General features: G+C 38.5%; 1 protein-coding gene across 1 annotated transcript in view; it reads right to left on the reverse strand.

Moving 5' to 3' along the window:
- cadps2 (Ca++-dependent secretion activator 2) overlaps positions 1-26,901 on the reverse strand; it is a 193,329-nt gene that overhangs the window by 8,589 nt on the left and 157,839 nt on the right. The window contains exons 21-25 of the mRNA XM_085413171.1: positions 25,625-25,772; positions 17,349-17,363; positions 14,501-14,575; positions 14,054-14,137; positions 3,755-3,862 (exon numbers count right to left, since the gene is read on the reverse strand). Of these exons, the coding sequence (XP_085269297.1) occupies positions 3,755-3,862; positions 14,054-14,137; positions 14,501-14,575; positions 17,349-17,363; positions 25,625-25,772 (430 nt within the window). The remainder of the gene's footprint in view (positions 1-3,754; positions 3,863-14,053; positions 14,138-14,500; positions 14,576-17,348; positions 17,364-25,624; positions 25,773-26,901) is intronic.

Consider the following 26,901-nt stretch of genomic DNA (forward strand, 5'->3'; position numbering starts at 1 on the left):
GAGATAAATTTTTAACTGTATCCAGGTTTGTCAGTTGTTCCCTCCTAAAGTCGAGAACAGAGAACTGTGTGTGTGTGTGTGTGTGTGTGTGTGTGTGTGTGTGTGTGATGCACACAGATGCTCCCTGATGAGCACTTGTACACAAAAACACAGATGTTTGCATGCATAAGCAAAAGGGAAAAAAACTGTTAAGTGTGTTTACAGTTCATGTTGATTCCCCATCTTTTCATTTTGGTGTTCTTTGCTTTCATAGCCTTTTTCTTCCTCTTCTTTAAATCCATCAGTGTTGACAAAGCTTTTGTTTAAAAGGTGTGGCAAATGTAAATAAATTTGCCTTTGACTCACAAAGCTCTATATAAACAAGGAAACCGCATACCCATATTGCTGCTGGCAGGAGGTCTGATGCTGCTGTCGAACAAAGGATTTGGTTCTTTGTTTACACACAAAATGCATGTGCGCACATATGTGTGTGTGTGTGTATGTGAGATACATGTTGAAGGGCTGAGTGGAGAAACCTCAAGGCCCCGCTGTCACCTCCTTCTTGGCGCATGACTGGGTGCTTCTGAGCTCTATTAGACTTACTCTCCTCGACCTCCCTTTTTCAAACACGAACGCGCACACACACACACAAAATTCAGTCCAGTGCAGATCGAGCCTCAGTCACAACACTCTGAACTCTCGGAGGAGGCGGTGGGTGGCAGAAATCCATCGCTCAGCTTCGTGCCGCTAATGTGTATGAAGGTCTGAACCGCCATGTCTGAGTTGCCGCGTTAACTAATGATGGCGAGCTGAGGCGTGTTTGACAACTTTCTGCTAAAATATTCTTAAAAATCTAAATCCAAGTGGGGGCGGTAGGTTATGAAAACGGACAGCGTGGGATAGAGGGATGATTAGGCGGATGGATAGCTGGGTATGTGAAAGTGTTTTTGGCTCCAGCAGAGCAAGCCAAAAGCTCTTGATGTTTTCTAAGTGATAAACAGGTCAACAGAAGCAGTCAGTGTTTTCGGAACTAAGCAACCTGCTGCTGCTTCGAAAGAGGAGAATCAGTGTGTGCAAACACCTGACTGTGAGCTCTGCTTGTAGAGATTTTATAAGCATTTACTGTATATATAAGATTCCTATGAACAGATCAGATACTATTCAAAATTATTTTTGGTTTTTGGTTTGCATGTCTTTATGTGTGCATATTAAATCCATTTTTTGTCTGTAATTAAACATTTTACACAACAACATAAAGCACAGAAAATATCAACCACAAACTGACTTGAAAGATGAGCATAAAATGTTTTGAGAACCCCAGAATTAGTGGTCAAATTGGATTCACAGCAGTTACAAGTATTTCTAATGAGTACGTTCCTGTTTAGTCACAGTCAGGTTAGTGAGGCATTATTTAAAACAAACAAACAAAAACTGCTTTCCATTTTTTTCTCTACAAAGATGCATTTACATTTAGAAAACCAGAAGTAACATTTATTACATTGCCTCACAAGGCTCGGTACTGGGGCCTGTTTTGTTTACGTTTGTGTGTGTGTGTGTGTGTGTGTGTGTGTGTGTGTGTGTGTGTGTGTGTGTGTGTGTGCGTGCGTGTATATATATATATATATATATATGCATATGCATGCTTGTATACATACATACACTTTTTCTTCCTTTTTTGGAACTAGCCAAATTTACATCTTTACATTGAGGATACATTAATGCAAATGTTTTTTGCTTTTTGAAAGTTGCAGCTCCTGCCACTGGTAAAATGAAATACATCACATGTTAATTTTATATCACCAGGGGAAAAATTGTTATTATAATAAACGTGTCATAAATGGTACAAATAGTCAAAGAGTATCGGAGAACAAATATCAAAATATAAACTTTTTTTCTGAAAGCTAAGGGTTTAATTCTAAGCCTGTACGTTGCTGCAGACTTGTGTGCGTCTTTATCAAACAAACTGAAATGATTAGTTTATGCTGCCTGTTACTGAGCTTGAGGAATCTAGTTTTACTTACTGTGTACCTGCAAACCACAATGACATGTACACAAAGCTGCCTCATTTTTCTGGGACTTCTGTTTGGATGCTGACAGAACTTGGAACGAATAAGATGTTTTCTCGGTGGTACTGGTGATTAAGCGAGCACTTCTGTGTGCCACCGGTGGTAGAGCAGAGTATCAACTGTTTGCAGGTTTTGAAGTTCAATTCTGAATTATTGACCACAACACTGATTTTGAAGAAGGTTTAACCATCAGAGCACAACACAGCTCCTGAAAGCAGCTTTACGTCCAATGGTGTGAGTGTGAACATCACACCCACAGGAACAACAACAGACCGAAACAAACTGGAACCATTTCCCAGTATTCATGTTAATGAAAGAAATTAATCAGGTAAGTGGCGCCATATAGAAACACGTGGTGGCCCAAGGGGGCCCCGGGTGCAGATTAAAATTCTGTCTTTTTTGTACATTTCGTACAACCAATTATGGAGTGTGTTAGGAGACTCTTCACTTACAAATAGAACTGGAAATACATCCTGCTGCCATTTTCATAAAATATTTTCCCTCTGGCTCTCCATCTCGGAGCTTTGTCAACAATAAAAAGAGGAAAAAAAAGTAGAAACAGTTCTACATTTTTTAACCAGTGGAAATGTTACATCAAAAATTTCTACACTCAAGAGCATAAGGTTTTATTTCCAAAAGTACTGACTTGAAAAATGTATTATTCAGCCTTCTGCAATTTGCCATGGAAAAAAAGTACTCCACCTATATAAAAAATTGTCTAGCTCTACAACTGTAGGTGCATAAAGGAATTAAAAAACTGATTCTATAAACAAAGTCTGAGAGTAAATTCAAATCAGCAATTTAGTGACAGCTGAACAGAGAATAAAAGCATTTTCTGCTGATAGAAAGATGGATACTTTATTGATCCCACAAGTGAAATTGTTGAAAGAAATAAAAAATAGATTTTTTAAAGATACAAATTCATCACTCTTGACCCTGTTTTTCTTTAGGAATGTACAGAAAGTTAAGAGACAGGCAAAACAGCAGAGGTAAAGCATGTGCTTAAAGAACAGAGACATGAAGCAGAAACATGTGTGCAAAGAGCTGAATGGCACACAAAGCCTTTAAAACCTTAAAACATGACAAAGTGCTTGCCCAAAGGGAATGGGCTCAATTTTGGAGAATATTATTGGATATTGACCTTACAATGTAAAGTTTGTAGATATTGCTTTCACTATGATTTTGTGCTATATATGCAATTTAAACAAATTTGTAAATGTCAAGTTGGCTTGGAGTGGTGTTTATTATTGCTGATTTGCTTGAAGCGTTAGCATTCTTGCTGAAACAACTGTTGGCTGTGAAATAGTGAAGAGAATGTTAGACCTAACTTACTATGTCCCCAAGACAGAAAGCTACATTTATAGTTTAAATGTTTTTACATAATTTTTACATCACATGCAAATAGATCTATGACTGTTGCATCATTTAGCATACTCTTTCAGAAGAGCATTTTGATTTTAAATGAAGAAAAAGTAAGAGGATTTGTCTGATCCTGGTAAAAAGAAAAAGAAAAAGAAAGAAAAACTAACAAAAAACCACAACAATAAAACTAATTTTTAAAAGAATTTCTTTACATGTACTTACGTGACCAATTTGCTATTTTAGGCTTTTGCACACAGAATTACAGATTAACAAAGAAAGTTATGTATAACAATAACGTAGGAATATGAGCATAATTTCAGCAAGCTGGAAACAGTACTTGCACTTACATCAAATACGGTCTCAATGTAGAGCTTATCACTGACACCACGGTGCAGAATGTCCTGGTTCTGTCGTACAAAACTAGTGTAAGTGTCAGCCAGATCCATCCTTGGTTTCTGCAGGACACAGGACAAAGGCAGGCCTGAGGGCAACTCATGGATGAAAATACAATGTCAAACAATGTTACAAAAAGTATTTTTAGCACAAAGTTGTAACGAGACATAACTGGCATTAAATGTGAATAACTCAAAAAATAATGGTAGATTGCAATCTGCAGATACTCGGCTGGTTGTGCATGATGAGGTCTTCACACATTCTGAAATGTAGAGTGTTTAATGCAGCGAGGTGGAACACACATCCAAACACTATTGTCAGCGTGAAAACAAATAGCAATGCAAGCTAATACTCTTAGTGAATAAACCTTGATGCACTGATCTTTTGATTGTTTGGTCACTTTGGATCCACAGTGCATCCACTTCAATTGTTCCACATTTTGTCACCTTACAGTCTTTTTCTTGTAATGGATTAAATTCTTTTTTTTCCGACCACAACATTCTTCACACAATACCCATTTCCACTGATCATCTGTCAGATGTTTTTACAACTTTACTGGAATTCCACCAGTAGTAAATTCAGTTGACTGGACATGACTTGGATAGGCACTTATATATCATATAGGACACCGGGCAATGTAAAGTCTCATAGCTAACAGTGCATGTCAGAGGACAAACCAAGCCATGGAGACCAAGTTACTGTCTGTAGACCATTTTCCAACAAGTCAACAACTCTACACACACAGCCAAGATAATAAAGGAGTGGGTTCTGGACCACTCTGTGAATGTTCTTGAGTGGCCCCGACAGAGCACAGACTTGAACCCGACTGAACACTTTCCCTTAATTAACTTAATAAATAGCACTACTACATGCATCCCACTGTTCTCCTGGATACTCTGACTACTAATGGCTAATACAGCTTACTGACGTTCCAGGAATAATACATTTAGATTGTCAGGTTTTCAGTAATACAAATCTGTGCTGCTGTTGACATTAGCCAAGAAGTCTTTCTCTCACATTTAAAACTTCTATACGTCTGTGCCTTTCCAAATGATCGGCTGACACAGTGGACAAACGCAGATGTTCTGGAAACTCTTGCTTGTATTCTTTATTCTGAAGTGAATAAAAAGTGTATGATTTACTAAAATAATTTTCTCTGCAACAATTACAAGCAAAGCCTAACAATTGTTTTCACTCAGGAACTGTTACCTGCTGCTTCAATCATAAAAAGGAAAAAAAAAATCCTGCCCTGGACATGCTGTCCAGAGATATTACACCTGTAATGCCAATAGTAATTGCCTCGACATCTTTCACAGCCATGTTTTCTGAGCTGACGTGCATTAGGCCCAAGAGGAGACTTGTCATTCTGTTTTCTGTGCTGCACAAGAAAACTAGAAACCTTCTGGATTTCACTTAAAGTCAACAGGCAGGTTGGATATGGACTCAGTATTTATAATTGTAATATTTCATCAAAGACAGCATAAAAGTCATCAAATCATATCACAAAGTTTCAAGAGCCTCAATATGGACAAAGTCCAGACAAGGTCACACTGTTCTCTCAAATAATTTTAAAATATGCAAAGTTGTGAGGGCCTCCAAGGTTATGCCTGACATTACAATTTAGTGATTTGTCTGCATCGGTCCATGCAAATGAAGCATACATCCCTGTTTTTAAACACACGCGCCCACACAGACACCCGAGCAGCAAAGCTAAAATAATTAACTTATTCGTCAAATAGTTGCCTGACAGTAAATTAATTGGCAACTACTTAAATGACAAATTAATTGTTCAAGTGATTTTCCAAAGAGAGAAAAAAAATCAAGCAGTCATTAGATTATTGTAGCTTCTCAACTTTGACGGTAACTCTTAGAAGAAGATAATGTGACCTCTCTGGTAAGTTGAATGTCTTCTGGTAAAAACTGTCTCAGCAGTTGTTTCAAAGGTCTATCAGAGAATGACAGACTGGGGTCAGTCAGAGACGATTAGCTGTAATTCAGACAGACTACTGAAGAAGAAAACCTGCAGACACAAGAGGTTAAAGTGGGGTCACATGGCTGCAGGGGGACTGTTGTGTGTGATGAAAAGAAGAGAATGGAGTGTTATAATCATCCTGAAGAAGTTACCCAAGCCCACTGACTGACAACCCTGTCATAATTCTCATAAGGCACTAGAGTGACTGGGGAGGTAAGTGTAAAAGATGATACTCAGATGAGTATCGTCTCTGATGTGTACAAGCAGACACTTTGAGGTCATGCCCATGCTGATGCAAATATATTTCAAAACTATTTTTGCAACTGTTTCTGTGGTTTTTGTTGATTTCAGTTCAGAAATGCAGTTTTGTCAGATATCACTTGCATCCCCACCTTTACCTTTGATGTGTCTTTTAGCATTGGCTCTCTGATGCACAGTCCCATTTTATGACCCTACATCGTCCCTACTGGAGAGGTGGAGGTGGCAGGAATCATAACAACATCTGGGTAGTTGACTTATTAACATAAGTTAAATCACTTGAAGTTCTCCTTTTTAACTACATTTTGATACCAGGTTCATTCTTTCTTGATAATATTTGTTTTCTAATAAACTCATTTTTGATACTTTGAAATTCAGAGCCTTGTTTAAGAATATTTGAAATTCTTCTCTGATAGGGTTAAGTTCTCCTTCTGGCACAGTGCAGTATCATCCTAAGACTGAACAATAGCAATGATCTCCAATCTCAGTCTCAAAAACATCTTTTCTATGGTCCCAAAAATTGCTTACGACTTTCAGATTCATAACTTTTTCAAGGCACATGTTATAGTGGATGCATACTGACCAGTATTAACTTGTCACTTATGCTTCTAACTGATGCTGTAATATTTTTTTTATTTTGAATGTCTTCTGGTGATTCATAGTTTATCAGTTCTCCTGTATTAAGTTCCTTCATTTCAGGAAAAAAACATTATTTTTTACTTACCATGTTTTATTTTCTGCTTTATTTTGATAGTTATTCGTGCCTTGAGTTCAGTTTGACTTCCCCTTGTATCATTTCCCTGATTACTTGCTCCTTTGTTGTTCCCCAGCTGCATTCACTTCCCCTAATTTGCCTGTTTTTAAGTAGCTTTAGTATTCTCCCTATCCTCTTTCAGTGCATTTGTTATCTCTTCCCTTTGATGTTTCTGGTCATTTACAGTTTTAAATGGATTGACCCATATTATCAAGATAGCAATAATAATCTAGCAATCCTATTGATGGCGTGGCTGAATATCAGAAGGTTGAACAGGTCATCTACTCCAGTCTGCATGCCAGATATAGACAAGTGCTCTATGAATGTGTGAATGTTACACAGAAAGCAGTTACACAGAAAAAGGTGCTTGTATTCATGGGTGCGACTAGATGACTAAAGCAAATTGTATAAAGCCTTTGAGTCCTCAGGTATGGTAGAGAAACACTATATAAAACCAGTCGATTTAGCAGAACCCTACAGTCAGAAAATGTTCCTAACTTCCATCCATCCATCCATCCAATCGCTTCCGCTTATCCTTTTCAGGGTCGCGGGGGGCGCTGGAGCCTGTCCCAGCTGTCATAGGGCGAGAGGCGGGGTACACCCTGGACAGGTCGCCAGTCTGTCACAGGGCCAACACACAGGGACAGACAACCATTCACACTCACATTCACATTCACACCTATGGGCAATTTGGATTAATCAATTAACCTATCCCCACAAGCTGCATGTCTTTGGACGGTGGGAGGAAGCCAGAGTACCCGGAGGGAACCCACGCAAACACGGGGAGAACATGCAAACTCCACACAGAAAGACCCCGGCCTGATGGTGGAATTGAACTCAGGACCTTCTTGCTGTGCGGCAACAGTGCTAACCACCGTGCTGCTGTGCTGTTCCTAACTTTACAAGTGAAATTCCACTGGAGGTAGTGAGTTGGAGATCTCATGACAAGGCCTGGATTTACTGCACGTGTGGTGGTCAGTTCATTTACTAGCACAGATGTTATGTGCAGCAAAGTTCCATAAGCAGGTTGAAATGTTAAAACCAGGAGCAACATCGCTTTGAACTTGAAGATACATTCTCTTGAGGTGAATAACAATATCTGTTGATAACAACACATATTAAGGCCACTCAGTGCTGCATACATTGGCGTGAATTGGCTTGATGCCATGACAGGTCACGTTAACTTAGTCTCAGATATCAAACAGCACCTTTAGATATCTTATATCTATGAAAGTGCCATTTGGTACCAGTATGCCTTGGTGGGTCAAAACTGCTTAGACTCATAATAGACCAAAAGCATAATATTCAGGTTGGTCATAAAGTCTGGACTTAGGTATGAAAGAAAAACAGTCAGGTTCCTATACATCTATGCACATTTGCCACACAACCACAGATATATGGACAGGTTCAAAGTGTATAAAGTACAGTTCTCCTGTATGAGGTACAACATTTAAGAGTGTGTATGTGTGTCACTGGCTACATGTAAATGCCCCTGGTGTCACTTGAGACATCAATTTTCTCTTACCCTTTCCTCCCCTTAAGGCTTTTCACAGTCATTCACCTCTTTTTCTTTTGTTCTGGCAAGGCGACAAAGCACCATGACAGATCACAGATGTCGGCACAGTTCCAGCCAACAAGATTAGAGATTCTCTCGTGTTGAGCAATAGAAAGGATAGACAGAGAAAAAATGCACATACAAGTAGTTCGTCACTGTTGTCCCGTTCTGCTCTCTCAATCTCCTTTACTGTTTCTTTAGTTTTACCTAAACACTAGTAATCCTCTCTGCATCTAGATAATGGATGTCTGTTAACTTATCAATATTTGACAGCAACAAAAAACATTTTAAAATAAAGATATGTTCCTGTACAGGTACTGATCAATGCAGGTATAAGTCTAAAGAGAGGAGAGGGAGGAGGTGCCTTTTGTTATCAGGGTAATGGGGCATTAAATTATTAAGTAACTTCACAATGATATCAGTTCCATTTCCTGCCTTGGGTTCATTTAATTTTTTTCCAGGTGGATGTCCTGTATGGCAAAGAAGAAAGTGCTTGTGTGAATAGATGAATGAGGCTAGTTGTGTAAGCTTTTTTGAAATATATAACTGTGACCTGACAAAATGTGGAACAAGTGAAGCCCTTTTAATACTTTCCAGATGCACTGCTGCCTTAAGGGCCTGTGGTACATCAGCCATTAATCCGTTCTGATTATTTAAGATTGAAGTCTGAGGAGTTTGAAAAGAAGGTGACCGGACGTTAAGTATTTTGAAGATGTTTCACCTCTCATGCAAGAGGCTTCTACAGTTGTAAAACCAAAAGTTAGAGAGTCCCAGGTATTTAAACCCTAGTGGGGGTTGTCCCTTAGGAGGTTGTCACTGACCCACTATTACTCATGTGCATCATCACATGAGCCAAGGTGTCAAAAAAAAGGCCTGGGTCATTACCACGAGAGGTTTCAAGTGAAAACACTGTGCGACCTTGCCCCACCCACCATGTCAGCTATTGAGGTCACCTGATGTAAGATGTGAGTGGGGGTTTAGGTACCTGAGAAAGGATCTCAAGACTGTATTGTAGGTGGCTGACAGCTGGTGTTGTAAGCCACCACTTCTGTTCAATGATGGTTGTTCATAGTGGAACTAGATGGGCTTATTTACTCCTCTGTCTTCTCAGTCCAAAATGTGTACATTGGCATCCTTGAAAGATTGACTTATATAGCACAGATGTACAACTGCATCTTGTCATGTCAAGGTGGCTCTTCTATACTGTGCATTGCATTTATGGAGTTGCTGGTTTCTCCAGTTAAAAAGGTCTGGGGAAGGACGTTTTATCCTTGGGATCAACCATTTTTTAGGTGTGGCTGAAGCTCTGAGATTCTCTAACAAACCTGCAAGATGAGGAATGACTATGTTGTTATGTTTCTGCCCAGTTGTTGTCTAATCTTCTTTCTTGCGCATCTTTGCTGATTTGATGAAAGCCTGGTTGACATAACTACATGCTTCAAGAGCTTTCTCTGCACGTATGTGTTCCTTTTATTTTCCTTCTTTCCACTTCTGCATGAACATTGAAGTTTTAATTAATAGTAGGGCTTCTCTGAGTAGTCTTGACAATGACAACAAAAACAACAAATGTAATAATTGTCATAATAAGTAAATTAGATGCTTGGCTGGTAAAGATAAAGATAGAAATATAAAGCAACTTATATGTAATTTTTACAGATCTTATTTTCCATTGCTTAGCTAACATTTCAAGCAATCATATTTACATTAAATGTCATTAGCCGCAACATCTAACAGGCACCATCCAAAATCATACTTAAATCTCCATTGCTGAGGTAACATTTAGTTAGTAGACGTTAGCTAACATTTTTTAGGACGCACTTCAGTTGTGAATGCACCATTCAAGTTTTAGCTTATATAGTGATGAGATATAATAAAAAAAGTTTATAAAATTCTGATGATTCAGTTTCCACCACATTGTTTTCCACTACTGTTAATAACTAAGAGATATAAAATGACAAAAAGCCTTACGCTGTGGGATTCTGGAAATCTACAATAGAAACTAAATATAATAAACTATGGTTACAGCTCATCGTTTTTAATAATCCTATAAAAAGGTGCGTTGGTATTAATGAAAAAGTTTACTAAAATTATATCTGGGAAAAGAAATCAGCCATAAATAAACTGACCCACTCACGACAATGAAGTGAAACAAAGGAAAACTAGAAATGAATGCTTTGTGTATTTGTGACCAGGTGTGAAGTCCAAAAGGCTCCGCCCCCTGCCCTTTATCCCAAAAGAGGCACACATGTCAGGTTACCACTAGACAAAAGACCAGAAGGCCAAGGTAGGGGTTACATTATAATTTCACCAGAAGAAGGAGCTGAGAGGGAAGTAAGCTAGGAACCAGAGAGAATTATAGGATAGAGGGAGATACAGCAGCTTAAGATTGTTCTCCTGTTCTCTCCTTAAAACTATAAATATATAAAAATCTGGAATCAGTGACCTTTCATTGAACTTTTTTTTCTTAATTAAATAGGATTTAAAAAAAAGAATTGTACCCCTTTTCAATAATAATAATGTACTGAAGTGTGAAACCCAAACACACTGAACTAACAATTCTCCTCTATCAGTTCAATGCATTGCTTACAAAACTGACTAATTAATATATACACACACACACACACACATATATATATATATACACACACACACACACACACACACACATATATATATATACACACACACACACACACACACACACACACACACACACACACACACACACATATATATATATATATATATATATATATATATATATATATATATATATATATATATATATATATACACACACACATATATATATATATATATATGTGCGCGTTTTTTATTTTGACAGCAAATGCGCACCTGCGGACCACTTATGTGCAGCCCCGGTTATATAGCTCGTCATATTGCAGCCACAGAAATTCTTTTGTCCATGAAACCATAAAGCTGCACTTTCTTTTTGCCTTATAGTCTCATTTGTCATAACTTCTCCGTTTTGTGGTAAGCTTTTCTTTGGCTGTCACTTCTTCACCCTGACCTGTCTTGTTTGGCTCAGCAGAACTAAAATATATATCCTGCTACTTTTACACACGCACTCACATAAGCTCAGCGATTCTCTGCGCGATCAACCTCTCACATGTTTAAGCTTGCTGCGGGAGATTTCACTTGTCATGTTTGCATAGTAAGCTAACGATTGATAAGACGATGTCAGAGGAATTGGTGCACAAATTATCATCACTCACAGATCAGTGCTGTCGCTCTCTATACACAGTTCACGCGATTGCAAAGTGAAAGCAAAAAACAAGCGCAAATTCAAACGCGATTTCAATATGTCACATATTGACAGCGGCTCACCGATGCCAATGACATAATTACCCAGCTACATTTCCGAAAGAATGCAAAAGCATTGACATATATTTCTCCTTCCTACGATAGCCCGACGGGCAGGGCAGAGATAGATTTTTGTAGCCCGACTGGAAAAATCGCTAGCTCCAGGACGTCGGGCTAGCGATTTTGCGAGCCCTGTATCTGATTGAGGAATCACTCATCTTTGGAAAAGAGAGTTTATTACAGAGAAATGGCTCTTTCCAAAATAAAAGCTATACTATCCGCTTCTTCTGGGCTATATTCTCAGCAGCATATTAAACATATCAGGTCCCCATAAGGAGAATCCTGTGCTAACGGCTGTCTAAATGACTCGGGTAAAGTTTGTAGCATGCGTGCTTGTTGTTTTTGTCTGCTTCCACTTGTCTTTGCACTAGGATGATGTCGGTGTAAATGTGCAGTCATATTCGTTGTGTTCCCACTAGTGCTGTCAGCGTTAATCTCGTTGAAATGACCTTAACGCCACAACACGGCAAATCTCCGTTAACAAGCTACCCCTGATAGCCCCGTGCGTGGGGCTGGACGGCCAACACGTTAACGAGCTAACTGCGCTAATGCTGGGCAGACACTGTGCGATTTTTTCAGTCGCGCGGTTCAGCTCCTGCTCAAACTGTACGATTGACTCGCAGGGGTTAGCAGTTCATGGGTCACGATGCAGGTCTCACACTATACGGCCCGATGCTCTGATGCGACCTGAGTGCTCACACTGTGCGTCCATAAAATGAAGGTTATAACAGAAATTCTGTCGCTCTCTCTCTCTGTCTTTCACTCACACAGACACGCACACCACCACCATCAACTTTGCTAAATTGCTAATGAAAAACATTGATCAGGCAGCTGTGATTGAGCAGCAATGTAGATCCAACTATTTTCACGGTTGTTGTGGTCGTGATAATTTTGTGAGGCCACATCGAAAAGGCTCAGATGAGCTTTCCAAAGTTCTACAAGTTGTGCCTCCATCGTTTGTGTCCAGATCACACGCTGCACTGCCGTGCTGCACCGTCTTTTTCACTGACATTTGTGTTTGCGTGTTCGCAGCGTGAGAAACTGTGGTGACACCCTCATGACGGTCGTGAGGATTTCAATGTTTGAAATCCTCACGACCAAGCGATTGATGATCGGGAGCTGGTCGTGAGGTGTTAATCGCTTCTCGTTACCCCACGTATACTACACGATGCACGACGCACGATGAAGGCCAATATCGGGCCGATCGCCAAAACGGTCGCACGACTCAAAAATCGGCTCAAAATGGGCCAAAAATCGCACAGTGTGAGCCCAGCATAAAACACTAGTTCAAACCCATGTAATTGAGCATTGCGTGGCACATCCGACATACTGTTTTACTTTAGCGCTTACCTTCAGGGTCATACGTCACATGAAAACCAAAATAATTCCAAACGCCAGATCTGAATGAGGGTGGGGGAGGTTCAATTTGCCATGTTGCAACGAGCTTAACTTCTGTCTCGCTAGCTTGCCCTGCGCTCAGTGAGTCTGCGTTCGACTACTCCGCCTAGGCTGCACTGTCGAGCGCAGATCCACTGAGCGCTCAACACAGACAGCATCGTCAGAAGGAAAGTTGATAAAATAAATTGAAAATGTTGTATTGTTCGATACACATGCGTACCGAACCAAAAGCACTGTATCGAACGGTTCAATATCGATACGAGTATCGTTGCACCCCTTATGAATAAAGGCAAACTAAATATTTAGAAAAGAGTGCTTTTCAACAACAGTTTGTTCAGTAACATTCAATGTCTTTTGCTTACCTGTCAAAAACCTTTAATTAGAAACTGACACAAGTTTAAAAAAAAGGAACATAATTTAATTTTTGTTTGATATGTATGAATTTCTTTACTTTTTACTGAATTGAGAAATTGTTTTTAAACTCTTAAGTCTTCTATAATTTCAATGGATGTTAAAAAAGCTCATTAACAACTTGATAGCCAAATGCTGGTTTGTTATGTAATCTTTGTTTCTGGTATTGCAGACAGAATAAAGACCCTCCTTATCTTTCACATATGTTTGACACTGTGTGGAAAAAAAGTAACATGCAGATGCAATAGGCTCTATGCAAAGAGCAGCCAACTTTGCATTTACAGGTTGCTTTATTTTCCAGCCAAAACTTGAATGATCTCAATGTGGATGGAGACACAAATATGTGATGAATGGGCTGAACAATAAAACAGCAGGCAGACAGACTCACAGGGAGTTCCACATATTTCGCAGCAGCTTTCAGCTTTCAAGATCTGGTTTCCAGCAAATAACAGGTTGCCTGGATAAGCAGTGAAATAACAGCACAGCACTCCATTTCCAGGAACAAAAACATGGCTACTCACTGTGAAAGACAGGACTGAAGAGAAGAATGTCCCTTCATCATATCTTGAGAGCTTGGAGAGGACACCGTTTAAAACAGCAGCAAACTACAGAGAGGTGGGAGCACAAAAACACTTCTAAGATTAGGTTTCTAGCTGCTTTCTTGAGTCTAGTGAGGAAAGTTATTATCTAATCTTGTTTCAAGATTCTTGGAATATTTTTAGAACAACAAAAATTAGCTCCCCCTTTCTGTAAAATGAAACTCACATTTCTTTAACAAAAAAAAAAAGCATGAAATTAATTAATCAAAGGAAAAAAAGTGTCTAAATACCAAAATCTGGAAAAACAAAACAAACAAACAAAAGCTAGGCTGGGTTATCAAAGAGTATGGTTTGACCCCTCTCCCTACTAAAATATTTTTGAAAAATATACAAAATAATAAAGCGTAAAAGAGTAAAGGTGAGGTTTACCTTTGACACGAGTGATGTAATAATGTCCTTTAATGCCTCGTCAATCAAAACATCAATTTTGGAGTGGTACTGTTGCTGTAGGGATGAGGGTAGGGGGGGACAAAAAGTCACATTATTTATTTATTATTTTCAGGAAACTGACCAGGCACAGACATAATACAGACTACCCCTCTGCTCTGATATACAACAGTATTGTCTGTGCTGCAAAAGAAATAAAAACCTACAACAAATCCTCACACATGCACCCCTTCCCAGGACAGCCTAGAAAACCTTCCCATCCGTGTAACGCTGCTGTGTTAAGCAGCTAATAGGGTGCATTATGCAGCTGAATAATATGCCCATCTGTGCTGGAAACCTGACGGAATCTGAAGGATACTTTTTGTGCATCTCCCTACAATTAGAGCAGCCTTGTATTCCTCTAAAGCAGTGCTCTAGCTGAGAGGACCAAAGTCTCACACAAGATTCAATTAATCCACTATTTCATGTCTCGTTTGCCACTCCGTAAAAAATAAAATAAAATGAAAAAAAATATATACATATATATATATATATATATATATGTATATATATATATATATATATATATATATATATATATATATATATATATTTTTTTTTTTTTTTTTTTTTTTTATGGCACCCTTTTCCCTTCAAGGAAGGAGAGAGAAAGAAAAAATGCAGGGGCTGGGCACTGAATGGTAGCAGCAGCAGGGGGGTTCATCTCATAGTGACAATGCCCTTTCACAGGCCTTCTAAAGAACACCCAAATTAAAAATTTCAATCAACAAAGCATACAGATCGCTGACAAATTGCGGGTCCAGAGAGGTCATCGCCAATTTTTTTCCCTTCCAAAAGTCTTCAATATGGCAGCTCTCTTTCAGTGCTCTGAATCTTCCTAGCAAATCTTGAGAACTTTTCTTTTTTCTTCTTCTTACCTCAATTAACACTACTGCTCCTTCCTTTTTCCTACAATGCCTGCCTTAAAAAAAGCAGAGAGGAGGAGAAGAAATTGTTTGGTCTTTGCCATATGCGACACAAAACTGAAAAGAACAATTATATCTTTTAAAAACATTTATTTGCCTGTTGAGCTGTAACTACTGCTGCTACTTCAGCCTTGCGAATTGGCTGAGATCAGAATTAGGTCACATTTTTAATATGAGCCCCCCCCCTACCCATCCCTCACCATTTAAATGTGCTCAGCAACAGAACAACAGCACATTGATTAGCAATTTCATGGGCTTTGTAAAAGCAAAACTGTTAATCAACCAGAGAAGTCTTTATCAAGGGTGGACTTTTCACAGACTCTGTGTTGCCTTCCAGTCAAACCCCTCACAGTTTTTTCTAAAACGGCAGGATTTGGCACAGAGGGATTTAAGAACGTCCAAACACTTTTCTGGAGATCAGTAGACTCTAAAACTTAAACAGAAAATTGTTGGTTTGGATTCAGTTCATGGGGCTCATTCACAACCCCTACAAGCAACTTAAAAGGGGCCAGTTCACCTCAAAGGTATCAGATTTGGGCAATCACATTTTCATTTGGTAGGTGGTTACCCTCAGGGATACACATTTTCCCCTAGTGGTATGCCAGGGCTAGCATTTAGCATACAGCTGAAGGATGGGTAGACATTCTTCTTCACACTGTTACAAGTTGGAGGTGTATTTTCTTTTAGATGAAAGAAACTAGTTCTTACATGAAGCTGTTTACAACATTCCACCAGTTTTACCGACATACTTTAAAATGGTTTGAATCAATGACTGCAGAAAATATATATTTTCTACAGTCATTGGTTTGTACGGTTAGACCAGGCTTAATTTTGCTAATAGATTAGTCTATTATTATGTTGCTCTTTGTTGTTTGCTGTCTCCTCTGTTTGTTTGTTTTTTTTTTTTTGTTTTTTGTTTTTTTTTCTCCATACAGGTGACCCAGGAGTTCTTTTTTTTTTTTCTCTCTCTTCCCCCCCCTTCTCACCGTCTCTTCTCCCCTTTGGTTTTCTTTCTTTCTCTCCCCCTCTTTCTCTCATTCATTCCCCCTGTCCTATTTATTAAAAAAAAAAAAAAAAATGACAAAGGATGAACTGAAGCTCTGCCATCACGTAATGTCGCATACTGCTGTTTCTGATGTCATTTAGGGAAAAAAAAAAAAAAAAAAAAAAAAAAAGATGAAAGAAACTAGTTCTTACATGAAGCTGTTTACAACATTCCACCAGTTTTACCGACATACTTTAAAATGGTTTGAATCAATGACTGCAGAAAATATATATTTTCTACAGTCATTGGTTTGTACGGTTAGACCAGGCTTAATTTTGCTAATAGATTAGTCTAATGCAAAATAGACTGTTTAATTTAAAACCAAACCAAAACTCCCATCTTCAGGTTGGCACTCTTTATTAGTCAAGCTGAAGAATCCTGACAAAACTTCACATTCACATAACACTCAACATCAAAATATTTTCTAGGAAAAAAGGCTAACGTTAATTCAGTTTTTATAATTAGCTGTTTTAGCCGAGTTTTATAAGTTAGCTATCGTCAACTCAAACACCAGAAATATCAAATCTCCTGAGTATGAATATCACGTAATGGTAATGGTACTCTTTCCAGGTACTGCAAAGTTGCAGAACATATTTATTCACTGTGCTTCATATGCTTAAGAGTTTGCAGATAGCAACATATCTATTAACTGACCATTAACCATCAACTGGACAAAATAAATGGCTCAACTTTACAGGGTTCAAAGGAAGCTAAAATAAACTTCTGTTCATTCTTCATCATTTTATTGATGTTAATTTAGATTTCCTAACAAGGAAATGGGAAGGGCTGGGAAGGTTAATGAGGAGGTGGAGGCACTTACCCACTGTCCGTCAATCTGGTGTTCAAACAATGATGAGAAGGAAACATGGATATGAGGGATGGTGGAGAACATGAGACAGAAAAGAAAAAAAGGACAGTAAGCCAAGATTTTCTTATTTTTAGTTTTTAAATGCATCAATTAATGACTTGCAATATTCAACTCATTCAACACATGTCAAACAGATGATGCATATGACGACACTGAAACTGCTTGTGGCCTTTTCATAACATAATTAACATAACAGCCAGAAAAGTAGGTGTAAATGAACTCCAATCCCATCTTTTAATTCCCAAGTTGGAAATATGGCTTGAAAACTGTTTGCGTGCACTTTAAACCAAACACTCAAAATAATTAAGTAAATTAAGTTTTGTAAAGTTTTTTTTTTTTAAACAGTCCTAACTTTAACAGTTTAAGTTCATCTAACATTTTCTTCCATTTGAATTAGTTCATCTTATTATTTTTGACCAACTTCAATGATTTTGCATATTAAATACCTACTACTTAAATATTACATTTAATTTTACTTAGTTATTTCAATTATATGGCAGTCATGTTTGGAAGGTTTTGTTTCCTGGGGTCAATTTGACCCCCAACATAAAATGTAGCAGTCTTTTGTAGCAGTAGCAGCTGGACTGATTCAGATTCTGATAAAAGACCATGGAGTAAAAGTAAGATGTCCTCCTCTTTTATCAGTTGCCCACAGGTTCTTACCCTTCTTACAATGTCCACAAAGTTTAACATTTTTTCTTGTTTTATTTTCATTCTTTTTTTACGCTTTTATTACTTTTTGAAACATTACATTTTTTTCATTTTCCAAATTTTATTTTTATCTGGCAGGTAATTTCCTGTCAAATATGGAGGTCTGCCCACTTGTCTGCTTTTGCTTTTGAAACATGAGTAGGTGTGAAGACTCAGTGAAAGCCCAGAAACAACAATCATAAGATAGCTCTGCATTCATCACTGTTGACCACATTGTTTCTGTGACAGTAAGTATTCAAATTTTCTGTAGATTTCTGTTTTTCAATCCATTTTAGCGAGATGTCAGCAAGGCAGCTCTCACTCAGTGGCACCACAGCCACTTCACCATGTATCTGACTGAGTTCACTGCAGTACCTGAGACAGACTGCTAAGTTTTTAAACTGTAGATAGTATTAAGAAGAAAAAAAACAAATGCCTCAGAATAATACTTGTTTTTTTTTCTTTTTTTGATAAAATGCTTTTCATGGTGTAGAGACATTATACGAAAGTAGAATCTTTCAGTTTAACTGGAAGGAGTTAATATAGAATTCAGAAGTAATGAAAAAGGATAGGAATAATTGTTAGGTGAGTGACATCAGCTGGAAAGAGCAATGAGAGGTTAACCTTTGGTGATAGGACCGTGTACAGAAATCTCAGAACTTTTTTGGAGGAATTTGTTGCTGCACATCTACTCAGTTAAAGCAAAAGATGGCAGCAATCCAGAATTAGTCTTCTTTTGAAAAAACCTTGCAAATTTGTTTGTTCGAGTCTTTGAAAGTCAGAATTCTTGTTTTGTAAAATCAGTCTCTTGCAAAAATAACTAATATTACTAAAACCAAATGTGCTAACTACTTAGGTCAGTCTGATGTACAGTTTACGTTCTTATTCTCACCATAGCAAAGATGCTGGCAGGTCAAAACGTGGAGTACCCCTTACAACTTGTTTGGAGGAAGAAATACTACTGTATGGAGAAGAGCCATAACTATCACCTTATCAATTTATTTTGAGTGGTTTTGCTATATTGTACCTTTGATCTTTTTTCAGTGTAGGGTTTAAACAGAGCATGCCCAACATGTTCTACTACAAAACTTGACAGCTGTGTGATTCAACTCATGACTTCATTCAGATCCATTTGTGGTTTGTTCTCTAAACAATAACAACAAAAATAAGGTTGTAACTAAAACAATAGAGCTTTCAAACATCCTACACAGCAAAAGTTGTTGGGTGAGGCTTAAAGACATAAGGGTATTATGACAATTTGCAGAATAGTCTTTCTCTCATTCATTCATAATGAGCCTGATGAGCCAGATCTGAGATGGTGCAACGCTGTCATCATTGAAAGTAACTTTGTGGAGGTTTCCCAAGAACTGCTGATGAACTTCTTCAGCAATCTCGGTCCTTTAAGATAAAACTAATTTTCATTTCTATTCTATAGTTTACTTTGAAGCAATTGTTTCATCTTCAAAGTTCTGTTGTCCAACAATATTGGCACATTTTATTATGACACTCAATGAAATATTTCAAGTAAGTAGTTTTGAGAATTTGCAACAATCCTGAGCCACAAAACTCAACATGACCATGGTATTCAATTTTCTTCAGTCATATTTGCAACCACTCAACGACACAAGTAAAACATGTAAAACCAGTAAGCTGTAGAAAAGTTTTAAAGAATTTCTTCCTCTTAAAAACTTCAGAGAATGTTCTATTTCTTCATCAAGGTTATTTAGTTATTTAGGCAGACTTCAAAATCCTGACAAAACTGACTGAAACATCTGATGTCAAACTGACATTCGCTGTGTTTGGAAACCCAGGATTCAAGGACAATATATAATCAATTTGTCCCTCTCAAGGAACAGAAAATGGTCAGTTAACTTTTTTAACTGAGGTCTCCATTCAATAAATTAAAAGTCTAAGGCTAAATTAATAATAAAACTATTGGAGATGTAATTTTCAGTAGACAATAACATACATTTTGAGAAAATCAGAAGTCAGAATCGATGTTCTTTGTTTCACCACGTTTGGTTCTCTATTACTGTGACGGTCCGTCTGCACTCACTGGTCGACTAGCTCTTCTGTCTTTCCCACCTCTTATCTCTCTCTCTCTCCTCTGTCGTGTGTATTTGTGTATTCTGGTTTTGGTACAGAGGCAGGACTCTCCAGGGTATCTCGCCTTCTGTGTCCAGACACCTGGTTTAATCACGCACCTGTACGTCTTGATGCATGCTCAATCATCCAGGTCAGTAAATCTCCAAAAGTTGATTCTGTTCATCTAGACGTAGCGTTTTGTGGGAGAAACGTTTCATCACTCATCCAAGTGAAGTCCCAGCCCACTGAAAGAACAATGGGCTGGGAGGTCAGTTCCTCATGGCCATTGATCAGTGGTCTTTGATCAGTGGGCTTTGGTCAGTGGTTGTTAATCAATGGTCATGAGAATTTGCATAATTAAGATTAAGGAACTGACATCCCAGCCCATTGTTCCTTCAGTGGGCTGGTTTCAGTCATTATGCAAATGTACTGTTTATAAGATTGGGGAAACCTGCAGTCAGCTGAGACTGAAGAAGTCACTTGGACGAGTGATGAAACGTTTCTCCCACAAATTGCTACGTCCAGATGAACAGAATCAACTTTTGGAGAGACACGCTCCTGCTCCTGATGTCCTTTCTGTGGTCTCTTCTTAAGGGAGTGGCAGATTTTCAGTCTTACTTGGATTGTTGTCTTGCAACAGTCAGTGCCACCCAGCTCCAAGCCTCGAGTTAATGTTTCCACTAAACTGTGAAAGCAATACTTACCTGTATATTCCCTCTGCTCAGGTTTACCTGTCATGGAGTGGTGAGAAGTCTTGGCCTGGATTTGCTCAAACTGAGGAAACTCGTTGAACTCCTCTGCAAGTTTGAGAATGCTGTAGGGGGATTTTGTAGATGGTGAGGGTATGGTTGTCTCTCCACACATGGGAAGGGTTGTTGTCAATGACCTCTATCCACCTCCTATGGTCCTCCTTGACCTCTTCGATGCCCGTCCCTTCAAGCTGGCTCTGGCAGTGTTGTCCAGAGAATTGTTCCTCAGCCTGAGGGCTGAGTTTCAAGTTTTGATCAGAGCCTATTCTTCACTTGTCATCCAAAGTTTTCGGTTAAGAAAAACCTGGATGGTTTTGGTCACTGTCATTGAGTGAAGGTCTCCAGGTCCTGCTGTTCAAAGATGGACCAGTTCATCAGATCAAAACAATCCTGTAGCTGGAAAAGAGCATCATCTTGCCATTTAATGACCCAGGTACTCAGAGGGGTTTGTTTCCTAGAGGGGGTGTAAGAAGTATAAGGAGGAGAGAGAGAGGTAGTCAGATCGCCCCAGGTGGGGGAGGGGTGTCACTCTGTAGGGCTGCTTGATGTTATTGTACACATTGGCACAGTGTCGTGTTGATGGAATTTGGGGAGTACAGATTTCAAAGGTGTATTGTTAAAGTTCCCAGAAACAATATGGATGCCCTCCGAGTGCTCACTTTGCGGTTTGTTGAGGATGAGTTGGAGATGGTTGAGTGCTGAGCAAATGGTAGCACTGGGGGGGATATAAACGATGGTAATTATGGCTACCATTCGCTCACGAGGTAGATGAAAGGGCCTGCACTGAATGGACATGGCCTCTAAGTCTGGTGAGCAGTGACTGTCTATAATTCTAGTGCTACGGCACCAGTCCTGAAGGACATAAGCACAGAGCCCACTGCCCCGTCCCTTACAAGAGTCTTTGTAGATCGTAGATTTATTTGGGACTTCGATAATGTTGCCTTGCCTCTAATAAATCTCACCTCAGACAAGGTCTCGTTCCAGTGGAAACCCACAGCTCAGGAATCTTTAGACAGCCTAAGCAATGTTTTGTTGCAGCTCTTCATCTCAGAGGAAGAAACCCTCTTGCCTCTGTCCTGTGTTATCAGTTCTCAGATCAGCTGAAACACTCAGTTTATTTAAATCAAGTTTGAAGACTCACCTGATCTCAGCTGAATTTGAATAAAACACCAAATCCACACTTTTAAGCTTAAATTTCAAAACTTAAATTTTAACTACTGATTTTATATACTGTTCCTTCCTTTTTACTTTTTGTACTTTCAATTTTAAATCATGCTTTTTATTTGTTTTTGTTTTTTAATGTCTCTGTAAAGCACTTTGAATCACCTTGTTGTTGAATTGTACTATATAAATAAACTTGCCTTGCCTAGTATGAAACAATATCTATCTTATAACCTCTGTTCTGGTGGTCATCTTTGGCAAAAGATGTTTGTATGTCCTTGTTTGATCGGTTTTTGGCCAGAATAAGCCATTGAGCTTGCCACCTGCTGGGCTGTTGAGACTCTTTCTTCCTATGCCTGGCTGCCCATTGTCCCATTATCGCTTTGGATTTCATCACTGGCCTTCCACCCTCATCGGGTAATTCACCATCATTAACTGGTTTTCTAAAGCTGCTAATTTCCTTGCTTTGCCCAAGCTTTTATCCACCCTTGAAACAGCCCAGTTACTTACAGAGCACTTCTTCAGGTTACATGGGATCCTTTCTGAGATTGTCTCCAACTTTGGCCAATAGTGCACCTCACGTGTCAGAAAAGAATTCTGTTCAGCACTCGGAACGCAGGTTAGTCTAGCTGATTTCCACCCACAGACAAATGATCAAACCATGCGTGCCAATCAGGAACTGTAGGCAGTTCTCCACTGCATCGCTTCATCCACCTGAAGTTCACAGCTTCAATGTACGGAATATGCCTATAATTCCTCAATTCCTCTACCACCAAACTTTCATCATTCAAAGCGTCAATCGGTTACCTCATCTCTGCCTTGCGGTCAAAGTTGAACTCTGTCCCCTCTATGCAGCACCAACTTTGTTGCTGTTGCAGTTTGTGGAGGTTAACCCTCCTGAGAACAAAGGAACAAAACAATCGTCTGACTGATCAACACTACATCCCTGCGCCATCCAACCAATCATGTCAGAAGGTTTGGTTGCAGTGGCTGTAGCTCAGGAGGTAGAGCAGGCCATCTACTGACCAAAAGGTTGGTGGTTTGATCCCTGGCTCCCCCAGTCTGCATGCCAAATATCCTTGGGTAAGATACTAACCCCAAGTTGCTCTGAGTGCTTTAGTGAATGGGTAAATGTGGCATATTGTGTAAAGTGTTCTAGGAGAGGAGAAAAGTGCTTTATAATAATCAGTCCATTAACCATTTACTATGTGTCTGCAAAAAAATCCTGCTTCACATCAAGTCTAGGAAACTTTAAAGGACTTTGAAATAGACACCCTGTCACTTTCCATTTGACACTGGCACGCAAGATGAAGGTACCCTCATGTGTCTCAGCTCACACCTTTCCTGGGACATTCAAAACTTTTCTAATCATTTTAAAAGTGTTACCAATAAATGCACCGTATTTTATCCCTTTGTGTGAGTCCAACCTGTCTCCCTTGATACTATACAAATACCTGATCAAATTATGTTTCCACTCTGCATTTAATCATTAGTTATTCTTAATCTCTGACTTTGTTCCACAGGGTGTCTTTGTCTTGTCTTCCTCCCCTCATGCCTAACCGGTTGCAGCAGATGGCCGCCCCTCCCTGAGCCTGATACTGTCAGCAATTTCTTCCTATTAAAAGGCAGTTTTTCTTTTTCACACTCACCAAAGCGCTTGCTCATAGGGGGTCATCTAATTGTTGTGGTTCTCTCTGTATTGTACGGTTTTTACCTTATAATATTAATGCCCCTTGGGGCAACTGTTGTTGTGATTTGACACTATATAAATAAGACTGAACTGAACAGAAATGAATTGAACTTGGATGAAGGAACTCCAATTGCCAACAGGAGACCAAGGCTGTTCATTTTCATGTTTTCTAAATGGATTGTTGGTGTGGAACACAGACGGTATAAATAATGGACGTACCTAATGTGACCCACTGGTTTGTTAAGTCCTGTTTTGAAGACTCAAGAAGAGTCTTTATGCTGTTGCTATCTTGGTGTTTTGTGAGTGGGGTTTGACTCTGGTTGTTCAACTACAAGCTTATTGGTTAATGGCTTGCTAATCACAACTCATTTACCAATGAGCAAATTCTAGAAAATCCTCCTTTTCTAAATTTAAAATAATTCAAATTTACAGAAACAATAATGAAATGCCCCACATTCTTGCAAATTACTTGAACATGAAAACTTGAAAATATGAAACAGAGTAGCAGTAACAGTCTGAGTAGATGTTATTTACAAAGCTGGTATACAAAGGATGCAGACAGGAATTTATTGTGTGTCTGCTGGAAAAAAAATTACAGGAGATGTTTTTCAACAGCAGAGGGCTGGTGGAAGCTGAAGAATTGAGGAAGCTTAAGGTTAAGAGAACAGTGAGTCTAGCTTTCTGTCAAGATTGCCAACAGCCAAGGGTTTTGCTCTTCATGATGCCAAGGCCCCTGCCTCACACAGACTCCACAGTTATCCATTTAATAGCCTCTGACAGTTTCAAGTGAACATGAATACACCTGAACTTCCCTTTTGCTGGGTGTTTGGTAGAAAACTTTAGTGGCTGATCTGACAATTTGACTCAACCTTTTCAGACTAAAGCCAGAAATAAAAGACTGCTAAGGTTTGTTAAAAGCTCACTCACTTTCACTCTGTAGGGAAAATTGATGGTGAGCTGTGAGATTGAAATGGAAAAATATAAATAAAGCCATCTAAATAAGTGATTTAATCTGATATTCAAACCAGGACTAAATTTTCCACAGACATTTCTGATCACAATCAGTAAATTTCAGAGTGACTTCTGCAAGTGAGCTGGGACATGGTTAAACTGAGCATCTGAATTAACTCAATTAAATTATCCCACTTAGAACTGTTATAAAGGAAACTATCCACCAAGACCAAAACGACTTTGTAGCAGACTGTAAATATGTTTATGTCTGAGGTAAAATTGGACATTATAACACATGAGTGGATTGGTGACTCACGTTTCGTTAGCTGACTTACTTGTGGCTATTAGAGGAACTTTACTGGCACGTTTACATTAGTTTTTAACACTTGGTTTTGACCTGGCTAGGACACCGTTAGCTATCAAACATGTTTCCAGTTGGCTAGTCAGCCACCGAAACTCACCAGCTAGCCCAACAAAGTCACTAATTTAACATCACATTACACAGGATAAGATAATAAAGCCAACACGCGTTCATTCTGAAACCATGACTTGGTTTCAAAGTAAAATCAGCATGACTGGAATTGGAGCCACTACCAAAGTGATTTTTCTGTCACAGCAGGAAAAAACTTTTAACAATCCCATCATTATAATATGTAAGAAAGCATATTAAAGTGGCAGACTGTTGTTTATTTATTTTTTGTTTTTGTTTTTAAAGAAAACCACAGGAGGACACAAAAAGAATTACATTAATAAAATGCAAAATGTTCTTTCAGAGATTTTCTCATATTAACAATATATTCTTATATTATTAAGTGTAATGACAGTAATAACCCCTTTTGTCATTGGCTAATAACTTCAAATGTAAATTTGATCCAACAGAACTACAATTATAAATAGTTTACCTCCTGTTCGCTGTCCAGCACACAGAGTTTGGAGCATTGATTTTTGGCATCAATCAGCACGTTGAACATAGTGCAAACTGACAGTGGTAGAAGGGAGTCTGTTGACTTACACACTTTCTGCATTTTGGCATCAAATGCAGATTTTGTTCTACAGGACAAAACAGAAAAAAATGTTTAAACTGTGTTAGTCTTTTCCATTAAGCAGTGACACATGTTTGTGGATGGTTACATTTAGGTAAACTAAAACAATTTAGCCATTTTATGATCGACTGAAGTAAAGCACTTTTCAAAAGAAAAGCTTTTATATTATCAGGTAATAAATTTTTTTGGTTATATACATTTAATGCTGTCTTCTATCTTTTTAAATAATCCGATGAACACATAGAAGGTAGTACTTGAAATTTAGGCCTCATTCACAATTCAATTAAGTTCAATTTTATTTATACAGTGCCAAATCACAGCAACAGTTGCCTCAAGGTGCTTTATATTGTAAAATAAAGACCCTACAATAATACAGAGAAAACCCCAACAATCATGACCCCCTATGAGCAAGCACTTGGCAACAGTGGAAAAGAAAAACTCCCTTTAAACAGGAAGAAATTAGATAGATATGATTCAAACCACATAAAAAGATCATTTATAACCTTCACAACCTGACTGAAACTCTTCAAATAAGCCATTCCTCTGCAGATGTTCAGTAACCATTTTACAACTAATCTTTCAAAAACAAAAACAAAAAACAAACAAAAAAACAAAAGGCTGGTGATTGGCCTTTAATAAGACAGCTGGGTCAACTGATGGATTTCTTAGTAATGGTTTAATTATTGCTAGCTTGAAGATCTACTGACAAGATATGAAATATTTATTTTACATTTATGCAAGAGATGTCCCAGGGTAGAAGTGAAACCAGGATTGTGCAGTAGCCTCTCGCCATATTGCTCACTTGCTTAGAGCCCAGTGAGTTACAATAAATAAGTATTGAAAAAAATAAATATCACTGCCAATAGTTGAGTTATGTGCAGGGAAAAATAAGACAAAATGACAGAAAAAAATAAATGTAAATCAAACTTCTTTTTAAATTGCATGGTTCATGTCCCTTTAAAGATCATAAATTTTACTTTTGTGAAGTAGTTGAACGTTTTTGTAAAGTGATGGATGTAGCCATCATGAGCTTTCTTTTTCGAAGTTCCATCAAATTCCCATCTTTTTCCACTGAGAATAACACATCTGTTTGTGACTTCATATTGTCTGACAACATCCTCCTAAATTAAATCTGA

This window comes from Rhamphochromis longiceps, linkage group LG7 (genome assembly GCF_057381845.1).
Source record: "Rhamphochromis longiceps isolate RC_006_pf linkage group LG7, R_longiceps_female_GT1.1, whole genome shotgun sequence".
NCBI classification, from domain to species: domain Eukaryota; kingdom Metazoa; phylum Chordata; class Actinopteri; order Cichliformes; family Cichlidae; genus Rhamphochromis; species Rhamphochromis longiceps.